This window comes from Manis javanica, chromosome X, assembly GCF_040802235.1.
Source record: "Manis javanica isolate MJ-LG chromosome X, MJ_LKY, whole genome shotgun sequence".
Taxonomy (NCBI): Eukaryota; Metazoa; Chordata; class Mammalia; order Pholidota; family Manidae; genus Manis; species Manis javanica.
The window spans coordinates 94,208,422-94,219,433 of NC_133174.1; the positions used below are offsets into that span (position 1 = coordinate 94,208,422).

An 11,012-nucleotide genomic window follows, 5' to 3' on the forward strand; every position below is an offset into this window, starting at 1 on the left:
ATATTTTTCAAATACCATTTTTAAAGTATGCTGATTGTTTAAAACATTAAGGTATTCAAGAGAATTAGTAAAAAAAAAGAAAATCCCACACTCTCACTCATAGGTTCTTTTCCAGCTGCCCTCCTTTGCCCATTTTGATGCTACATAGGACTCCAGGGGGAAATGGTGGACTGTAGGGTCTTGGGAGAGGCTGGGAGGTGGGTGAATTGGAAGAAGGAGAAAGAAACGATGCCCCAAAGAAGAAATGGTCGATTAGGATCAGCAAAGGGCTGATCCTGCCTGGTAACCCGAGCAAGGCCAATAGAAACTGCAAGAAGATACCAGTTTTATTGTTTCTGATTGGCGAATACTAAAGAAGACCGACAGTATCAAGTGGAGGAAATGCAGGGGGCGGGCTTCAGTGTTAAGTGGGAGGGATAACTGAGGACTCAAGCTCATTGATGATGCGTCTCTCACGTGACTAGGAGTCGACGTGTGCAGAAGTCCTTATAGTCCAGGGCCTGTTTCCCTGTAGCAGCTTCCTATTGATGTGGTAGGAGGAAAGTGCTCCGGTTCCTTTCAGGTCAGTAAAAAGGTGGGCGCTGCTTTAGGGATCCTGGGGCCTAGGAATCAGAGCAGAAATCAGGTGAGGCCGGCACTGCTTTTCCAACACTACGGCTTCGCAATCTCCCATTTCTCCGTAGTAAATTTGGTTCTGTTTGGTGGGGTAGGGGTAGGGGTGGAAAGGGAGAACGGTAGCCAATTGGGGATCCCGAGGGAGAGGCGTAGAAACAAATTGGGAAATAACTTGCGTCTCCCATTCCCTGCTTGCAGGGAATCGGTGGGCACGGGGGAAGGAGGGCGGGGTTGTAGTAAAATGAGGGAGAGGATGAGGACGTGGGGAACTTCAGACTAACGAGACCTAGAATCGTGAAAGGGTCCCGTGATTCAGGCCCTGATCTGCTCAGCAAGCATTCCTGTCGGTCTGCAGGACTCTTGGTCTAACGGGCGCGGCACAAATCGAGTGAGGGAAGAGGGAGGAAAACCCCCTGGATCCCTGCAGGTCAGTGTGAGGGCGCAACTCCCTCAGGTCCTTTTGGGTGGGGGGGTGGGAGTGTGCATGACACCGAAGCATCTATCTCCCTGGGTCGCCGCAGCCTTTCCCATCGGATTAAGCTTCAGGGGCCTGTGTGGAGCCTGCAGCGGAAATGGGGCGGGGGCGGGGGAGGCCAGAGAGACGTGGAAGGGGGAGGGGAGGCCAGGCCTGAGGCTGGACCGGCTGGTCTCAGGTGGGAGGCGGGAGGTTGGGATAGCTTGGGAAAGCCCGAAAGGGCGGGAGTGTTGAAGAACTGAGGCGAGGGAGGGGTTAATTGCTTCCGCGCTGCTCCCACTTTGCTTGGAGAAGCCTGTAGCAGGGCCTGCTGGGAAATGGTGGGCTGGAGCAGGAGAAAAGATGGAGCTGGAGCGAGAGGGGGAGGGAAAGGAGGTGGAGGAAGGGGTGGAGTCAGGGGAGTTCCGACCCTAAGGATCTATCCTTCTGGTTGGAAAACTTTGACAATTAGGGACATGAATGAGAAAGGCTGGTTTCTATAGGAACCCATACTCGGTCTGTTTGCCTGGCCTCTAGTTTTGTTTTCTTGTTTTCTAGGATTAATTTATTAAAAAAGGAAATAATAGAAAAACTGTCAACATGCAAAAGCCTTGTGAAGAAAATGAAGGAAAACCACAGAACATGCCAAAGGCCGAGGAAGAGCGCCCTCTGGAAGATGTACCACAGGAGGCAGGAGGAGATGCTCAACCTTCCGAAGAAGGTGTAAGCCAGGAAGCAGAGGGAAACCTTAGAGGAGGGCTGACTCAACCGGGCCAGAGATTTAAGGAGGACACTCCTGTTAGGCATTTGGACCCTGAAGAAATGATAAGAGGAGTAGATGAGTTGGAAAGGCTTAGGGAAGAGATAAGAAGGGTAAGAAACAAGTTTGTGATGATGCATTGGAAGCAAAGACATTCACGCAGCCGTCCTTATCCTGTGTGCTTTAGGCCTTGAATTCTGTTTTTGTCTGATGGTAAAATCTGGCCCCTGCTTTCTTTGTTAGCATTTTATGATGTATCTTTGACCTTCATTTTACTCTTAATCTGAATGAATTTTGTTGTAGGTAGTTTACTTGTTACGAGTATCTCACTGGATTTTGTACTTTGACCCATTCTCTAGGTCTATTAGGAAGTTTCACATTTGCATGAAAATACGTTCATTTCGTATTGTAAAATAAAATATAACAGGTTACAAAGCAGCGTATTTAGTATCGGCTCACATATGTAGGATAAAATCCCAAACTGTGTGTGCATATGTATACATACATGTATCAAAAACTGCTTTCTTTTGTGTGGTGGTGTTTTCTTCTTTTTCCTTAAGTGTTTTTTAATGAACACATGTCACACAAAAGAATTAAAGTTTTTTTTTATAAGAGTCGAATAGTTTGCAACCAGCTTATAAGGGTAATGGGGGCACCTAAACTCTTGACTGAAGAACTATTAAAAAAATGTAAACCTCAGAATACCTCTGGATCTCTTAGCCAGAGGAATAAAACTGGCAATTATTACAGATACACTTGCCTGAGACTCAATCTTTTCATGGGGAGAACAGCCTCACAGGGCTGTGGGGAGGAAATGAGGTGACCCTGAGCTGTACTTGGTGGCCTCCCGTGCATGCAGAACCCCAGTCCACTACAGGACAGTTACTTGAGGGAGAGCCCTGTGCTCAGGAGCAAGTCCAATAGGCTAGGAGGTGGGGGCTTCAATGTCAGTCTTATGTTGAGCTGCACCCCTCTCTGCTCCCCTGGGCCCTGCCATGCCTGCTGGCCACTGCTGCCTTTTTTGCTGGCCCTCAGCACTGCTGACACTCTGGAGCCCTTGAGTGCCACAACCCCTCTGAGTTTCTTGGAGTCCCCCGTGGGTTTAACTCCATTCTGTTTTCCAAAGCCTTTCTATCTGCTTCATGATGACCTTTAACACAGGTAGGACTCCTGTAGGGCTGCTTGGGCCACAATGATAGGCAGAGTTCTTAGCAAAACATCCCCTTCCTAGCCCCTTGGGTTTTCAATCACAGGACCCCTACTCTCCATAGGAGCCAGACAAGTCCATTTTGGCAGCTGCACCCAAGTACAGGCTTGAGCCAAAGTTGCTGCCCTAGGTCTAAGGGCTAAGATTTTATCTTCTTTTCCTTGTGATGGCTCCCTGAAGGCCCCTGGCAGGCGTGCCTTGTTCGAAAGACCAAGAATATGTGTAAATTGCACAAAGTTATACAGGAAACAGATTTAAGGGAATAGTCCCCTCACCCCATCCCATCTCCAGTTGAAACATGAAAAAAAAACTTGGAAAGGCTTAAAGAACTGTGCACTTACTATGTAAATGTTACGAATTACATTTTTTTGTATAGAACAGAGACTTGTGATCTCTCCACATACTTGTGTTTAACTGAAACATGTTTTTAACATTTAATTGATTTCTTGATATTACTAAGGAGCCAGTAGGTTTATCAAAATTCTGCAGTTGAGTCAATAATCCTCCACAAGTCTTTATTTCTTTAGTATTATGGCAAGCAATTCCAAAAAGACAGTACATGGGATGGATTGTTCTCCAAATGTTTTATGAGTTGCATAATCACCTGCATCAGAGTCACATGGGGAGCATCTTTAAAATACTGATTTCCGTTACACCTAAGCCTTACTGGAGGTGGCCTGTAGAAGTAATAGTTAACAAGGTCCTCCAGGTGATTATGATACACACTCAAGCATGAGGATAGTTGGTATATACAGTATGCTTCCCATTATTGCAAATATGAATCATTAAATAACACAAGAAAGTATATTGAGGAGTGTTTATTGGAATGTAGGAACTAGAGGACTACATTAGGAACTTTAGGAGGAAAAAGCTTGACATATTCATGAAATTTAAATGATTCTCTTTAATAAAGACAAAAAGTGAAGGTAGTGAATGTAAGATAAGATGCATTTTACTCTACTGAACCTGATGTTTGGCCATGTATTCAGTCCTTTCAATATGAGTAATATTTATCCAAGTTCTTTTTTCGTGATCAGCTCACAAAATGGTAAGCCAGCCTGTGCCCTTGGGCCTTGTTTTTATTTTTTCACTGTGGGATGCCATTTTCGGGGATTTTCATGTCCCCAAACCACTCTTCAAGGCTTGGCACCTAATGGATGCTGGTAGGGCTAAATATCACTGGAGTGAGATGAGGGAGGGTCCAGGGTTCACTGTGCCAGTTTTACAAGACAAGATGAATTCATCTTCCTGGTGTTCTGAGGGGTGGTGCTCAGGCAGAATGTGGACGGCTCACCCAGGCCACACTCCTCTGCAGGGTGGTCTGACCTGGGTTTCTCTGCTGCCTGCAGCAGGCACCAGACTCCCAAGCTGCTAGCCGGGCTGTCCTGTACATGCTTACCTGGAGGACGACAACTGTCCCATTACAAGTCAGAGCACTTTTGCCTTTTCCTCCTCCCTTTCTCTTTTGGGGAAATTTTGTAAGGGAGGAGATAAAGCTCCAAAGACTTCTAGCTGGAAACATTGGTCATGATAGTTTTTAGCCAAACAGTTGTCTGAACTGGGCCTCACCAGGTAACTTGGCATTAAAGCAGAAGGGGCTGACCTTTTTCTCAGGGTCCAGTGAAGTAGCTCCCAAAACAATTGGGGTGAAAATGGGAATAGATCTCATAAGACCTCCCTCATCCCTCTCCCAACCCACTTGCTCAGACTCCCCAAAGGGCCTGTTGTCTCTGGGTCTGTTTGGGTGGTTCCATGGTGTCTTTTACACCGTGTGTGCCTGGTGCTGTGCTTCTGATGGCTGCACCAGCCCACACCCTGATGTACAGAAGACACCAGGTAAAGGGAGCTGGCAAAAAGGAGAAAAGTGGTTTGACCTGCTGTTTGAACAATCCCATGCACAGCAGGCCCAGCCCAAAACTTGGGTCAAGGCAGTCAAGCTGTGAATTGCTATGAAGATGCTTTTGAAGGTATTGATGGTGGAGGAAGCAATGCCACTGTGACCCTTGCTCTTAGGTCTGTCATCTGAGGAATCATTACTACTTTTTCTGATATCTTAAAGGACTGGTTGAGCAATAAGATGAAGTCAAAATTCAAGTTCCTGAGTTTAGGAAGGCAAATCTATTAAGTATATGGCCTTAGAGCCAGATAAATTTGGGTTCCAATCTGAGCTCTTCGCCTTACAATGTTACCTTGCATAAATCACTTATCTTCCTTCTTGGAGATAACACCATTCATGGGGTCCCTGGACCTAAAACTCTTGGACCAAGGAGAAAATTTCCCCTCCACCACCATCATTGCTGTTATCATCACCATAATCATCATCATTGAAGGATGGGATTGAGTGAATACTCAGTGGATTCCCATTAGGCACAGGCTACATAATGTAAGGGTCCGAGCCCTGGAAACCCATCACCTTAAAGAGTGGACCCAGTATAACAGGAAAGCACTGGCTAGAATTAAATTCTTTACTTATAAGAAGTGTGAGGCCAGATTGGTTTGTACATCTATAAAATGAGTATAACCCTGTATAACCCATATGACAGTTGTAGGAAGTAAGCAGACAAAACTATATGAAATTCCAGGCACATAATAGTCCTTCAGGGAATGTTTGATCTTTGATCATCATCATCACTGTTATCATTCACCATCATCATCACTGTCTGGTGATGTTGAGATAATATTCAAATAGGAACTCAAAAAGTCTGTGCTTCCTTAACTCCATAGCACCTTTCTCTAGCAAAAGTCTAGGCTCATTCCTTTCATCCAATCTTCTCCCTTGTGTAAAAGAAGCAAATAGTACATAAACTAAATGGAATAACTGTTATTCACTTGTAATTATGAAGAAAATAATTGAATTCTATATTCATTTACAGTACTTATGTACTCTGGTGCCATTTCTGTATTGTAGGATGAGAAAAAAAATCCCTTCACATTTCCCTTTTCTTTAGTTACCTGCCAGAAAATTTGAAATCAAGAAGCAAATATTACCTGTTTTGAGTTACAAAATATGATGCACAATTATATCATTGACGTGGAAAGCTGTTCCTGGCATACTGTTTCGTGAAAAAGCCAGCTGCAAGGCACACACATACGTACAGATTAAGGAGAAATATAAAAATATTTGAAGTGAGTATTTCTTGTTATTATGTGAAATGTATAACTTCATCTTTATTGTTCTCTGTGTCTCTAGTTTTAACTTTTTCAATGAGCATGTGGACTTTTTATAATTCGAAAAAGTCATAAGGGAGAAAATAGTATAATTCTATTTCTCCTTTTTCTTTAGCTGAGATAAGAGCGGTTGGCTCTTCTAGTTCCTCATTTGCCTTTCTGTTTCATCTTACTTCTGAGAGGTGTGCCAGACCTCTGTGGGTCCTAGCTGAGAAGATTTCCCCACCTGCTATACCTCTTTCCCACTCTCCCTTGTCAGGTAAATTTATGCTGTATTTCTGTCTTTGGTCACAAGATGGCATTTCATAACTACTTTCTAAATATTCTCCCATAAAATTATATTACTTTTTCAAAAATAAAATAGCAATAAATATAACTTCCAAAGAACATTGTGAAACTGATTACTAAATCTTCTTGAAAAAATACACAGATATAGAATAATTTAGTGGGATAAATCTCATTTGCTAGACACTTGCAAATTTACATTTCATTTATTTACTCATTCAACAAATATTTACTGGAAGCCTACTGTGTATGAGACTTTCCTAGCCAGAATCAATTTATCCATCCCAGACTTTTTTTCTGAGATTTTCTATTCAGCTGCCTGTTGCTATTGGCCATTTGGACTAAGAAAATGCCATCCAATCATATTGGCATAACCCTGCATGGACACAACTCATCACTTTTAGCCAGTTTACCCCTTAATCTGGAGGCTCACCATGTAAAGTGGAGGCAGTGTGGAAAGACAGGAAAAGGACAGATTTTGAGTCGGAAAAACTTTTGTTGAAATAGCCGTTTTCTTATTTCAGAACCCTTGTAATTGAAAGGATTCTTAGTAACCCAGGAGGTGGATTAATAATAATACCAGGTTTCAAATACAAGATATACCTATACCATCCAGGGTATAGACTAAAAATCTCCACTATGAATTTCACAACTATTGATGTAGATTATTACTAAGGTCTGGGGTTTTTTTTCTCCCAGTGTTTTATTAAACTCCTGCCAAGTGATCTTTGGCTAAATCCTGAGACACAGCAGTGAGCAAAACAAAGTTCCTGCCTTCGTGATGCTTATCTTCTGGTTTATACTCTTTAAAAAAATTGAGGTAAATTTTATAGACAGTGAAACACACAGATCTTAAGTGTATGCAGTTAAATAAGAGTAAAATAGGACATTTCTATGATTCTAAAAGTTTCCTGTTCTCTTCCCAGCCATCCTCCCCCTGTCCACAAGTAACCACTCAGCTTATTTCTGTTAGGCAGAAAGACAGAAATGAGCTGGGTCCAAGAGTGACTCAGGAAATATCCAGGGTCCCCCCAGATAAGAAACATGAGAGGCACAGGCACAGCACAGCCCCTGTCCCCATTTCACCAATCAGAACAAGCCTAGAGAGCTGACAGCTGTCAATCAAGGACCTCTCTGCCCTGCCAAAAGCCACATAAAAGAAGCCTCAGAATGAGCATCCAGGCCTGCATGTCTCCCCTTAGACAGGCCTGCTCTGCTACTCTATGCAGAGTGTATAAAAACTTACTTTGCTTTCTTGACTTTGGTCTCTTGTCTCACTATATCTGACTTCCCTGTGACACTGAGCTGAGTCTTTTCCTTCCCAACATTTATATCAGTTTATATTACTTTTATCTGTTGTAGAATTTCAGTTAAAGAGAATCATATAGTATGTTATCTTTTGTCTAGCATCTTTCATTCATTTCACTCAATATAATGCTTTTAAAAGTCATTTTTATAGTTGTGTGCATTGGCACTTTATCATTTAAAAATTATTGCTGCATAATATTCTATAACATGAATAAACAATTTGTTTATTGGAGATTTTGAGCATATTAGTTATTTCCATTTTTAAAATTTATTATAAATATAGCTGCTATGAAATTCTTGTTTAAGTTTTTTTGCATGTGCATATATGTTCTTATTTCTCTTGGATAAATACCTAGGAGTAGAATTGCTGGGGCACAGAAAAGTAACTGTCTGATTTTATATGAAATTGGCAAACAATTTTCCAAATTTGTTGTAACATTCTGTACTCCTATCAGCAATGTATGAGAATTTCAGTTACTCCACATTCTCATCAAAATGTCAGTGCCATGAAAGAAAAAAGGCTAGAGAACTGTTCCAGATTAAAAGACTCAGCAACAAAATGTAATTTTTGAAAAAGGACTGTAGATTTGAAAATAGTATTACACCAATGCTAAATTTCCTGAATGTGATCACTGTATTGTGTTTGTTTAGGAGAGGTCCGTGTTAGAAGATAAAATGCTGAAGTATTATGATGTCTATAATTAGCCTTAAAATAGTTCATAAATGGAAAAAGAGAGAAAAAATGAAAAAGAGAGCAACTGGAAAAATATTAATTGGTGAATCTAATCTAGATCAAGTGATTAAGTATATAGGGATCTTAACTTTATTATTCTTGAAATATTTCGTAGGCTTGAGTTTTTTCAAAATAAGAAGTTGGTAGTAGTAGGGGGGAGGAGGCAGAAATATTTGTTTGGCCCCCCCACCAAGAAAAGAAGGCTGAATGAAAATCTAGAAATTAGACTGACAAACTTGGTTATCTGCATGCATGAAGTGATAGATTATACAACAACTCTGAAGAAGCACAAAGACAAGTACAGCAGGCCAAATTCTGCTTTTGGCAATAGTTTAAGAAATCACTCCATAGGTTAGGTTGTTGGGACAGACCACTACTTGTCACCAAGATTTTTTTGTGTGAATTTAAATGGCAATATCTACACAACCATCAATGTGCTCAGACTCCTGTGGGACAAGACAGGTAGGGAGCTTGAGGACATCTAATGTCCAATTAAGGTGGATTGGGAGTAAATTTAAGGAGTTAAGACAAAAAGAAGAGTGTAATTTAATAAGAAAAACCTAATAGATACTATCAAATCTTGATGTGGAAAGACTATGTAAGCTGCTTTGCCAGCAATGAAAGTATCAAAAAATGTCACAGAGATCAAGGTTAAGATGAAAACAGTGCTTGGGAGCCCCAGAGCAAGTATTCAGAGCATTCAGAGAGTGAGTGGAAGGAAACAGGAATGGTAGGAATGAAATAACAGCAGGTGTGAGGATTTAGCAAGGATGAACAGAAAACAAACGAATCCATGGTAAGAATAATATGATATTTATTACACAGACTAGAAATATATCAGGGCTATATAGAACAGTAGTCTTTTACGAGATAAAGTTGCCCCTCAAGAGCCACATTTTTTATAACTACTTTTTTTAATTAAGGTATTATTGCTATACACTCTTATGAAGGTTTCACATGAAAAACAATGTGGTTACTACATCACCCATATTACTGTGTCCCCCTCCATACCCCATTGCAGTCACTGTCCATCAGTGTAGTAAGGTGCCACAGAGTCACTATTTGCTTTCTCTGAAGAGCCACATTTTATTCAAATCTTCTAAACATTTCACAAGTGCAGTTTGTCACCAATAATGCTTAAAAGCTGATAGGAGAATGTACGAAAATGTTCTCTATATGTCACTTTCTTCTTGTCTTTGAGAATCCACTAAAGCACAACGAAGATTTCCTAAAGTTATGCTGACTTCATAAGGCTGCCTTAAGAATTATTGTATGTGACATCTTCCTATATGGGATTCTGGAATTATCCTTTTATGGAATAGGGGCAATATTCAGGTGGGGAGACCAGAAGGGAGGCTGTTGCATTTAATGGAGGTATAAAAAATAAGTTTTAGTGACTGATAGGATGTGGACAGTAAGAGAAAAAGTCTGGCTTGGGGAAATGGTTGAATCCTAAGGGGTCATCAATTTAGATAGAGAATCCAGAGATTACTTAGTGTAAGGTAGGACATTAAGGTGGAAAAATCTAAAAGCAAGTTGGATAAAATAGCATGGAGCTCAAAAAAAGAGATGTGCTAGATGTAAGATAAATTCTAGCCAAAATAAGCAGGCAAAGAGAGGCAACAAAGGGCCAGGTAGTTAATTTGAACGCAATTCCCAGGCGAGATTTCCCAGTCTACAGAAATGGAGGCTGGGAAGTAGCGCGTAAATATACAGACAGCGAGTTTTTAAAGAAGGTAGGCGGAGGCGAGGATTGGCTAGCCCAAGGCACATTTTTCAGGTTGGGAGGGGGCAACAGCCGGGGACTTTGGCACATCATCAATGTCCGACGTGGGAGGGGGCAGCAGCCAGGGACTTTGGCACGTCATCAGTGTCCGACGTGCTCACTCCTCCCTCTGGTGCCTCCAGCCTTACACTAGAGTCACAGATTTGGGTGTCAACACTTATATAAAAGTGAAAATCATAAGATCATTTGGACAGTGTGGTAGGCTGAACAATGTTCACCAAAGATATACAGGTTCTAAGTTCCTGGAACAGGGAAATTTTATCTCATATGGCAAAAGGGTCTTTACCACTGTGGTTAAGTTAAAATAACTTGAGATGGGGAGATTACCCTGGATTATCCAGGTGGCCCCTAAATGTAATTGCAAGTACCCTGGTAGGAGGGAAGCATAGGCAGATTTGACTTTAGAAGACAAAAAGGCAATGTGACAATGAAAGCAGAAATTATAGTGGTGTAACCACAAGTCAAGGAATACTGGCACCCAACAGATGGTGAAAGAGGAAAGGTATGGATTCTCTCCTGGAGTTTTCAGAAGGAACCGGACCTGCCAACCTTGAGTTTACCCCCTGTAAAACTAAAAATTCAGAATTCTAGCTTCCAGAACTGTTATTTTAAGCCACTGAACTTGTGGCAACTTGTTACAGTTACAATAGGAAACTAATACAAATATTTTAAGAATGAAAAAAAAAGTCTATGAAA

At 41.5% G+C, this 11,012-nt stretch overlaps 1 protein-coding gene across 3 annotated transcripts; it reads left to right on the forward strand.

Moving 5' to 3' along the window:
- The first annotated feature begins 419 nt into the window (after nucleotides 1–419).
- TCEAL8 (transcription elongation factor A like 8) lies at nucleotides 420–2,582 on the forward strand. 3 transcript variants are annotated; one of them, XM_017661160.3, is made up of 3 exons: nucleotides 430–562; nucleotides 971–1,042; nucleotides 1,628–2,582. In XM_017661160.3, the coding sequence occupies exon 3, from the start codon at nucleotides 1,670–1,672 to the stop codon at nucleotides 2,021–2,023; it is 354 nt and encodes a 117-aa protein (XP_017516649.2). In that variant the 5' UTR covers nucleotides 430–562; nucleotides 971–1,042; nucleotides 1,628–1,669; the 3' UTR covers nucleotides 2,024–2,582. The 3 variants fall into 3 exon arrangements, with proteins under 3 accessions (XP_017516651.2, XP_017516649.2, XP_017516650.2); XM_017661161.3 differs by having other exon boundaries at nucleotides 447–562; nucleotides 932–1,042; XM_017661162.3 differs by lacking the exon at nucleotides 971–1,042 and having other exon boundaries at nucleotides 420–562.
- Nucleotides 2,583–11,012: the final 8,430 nt, after the last annotated feature.

Excerpts from the sequence above, each read along its gene's own strand:
- TCEAL8 (XM_017661162.3), top strand. The coding sequence starts at position 1,670 with ATGCAAAAGCCTTGTGAAGAAAATGAAGGAAAACCACAGAACATGCCA.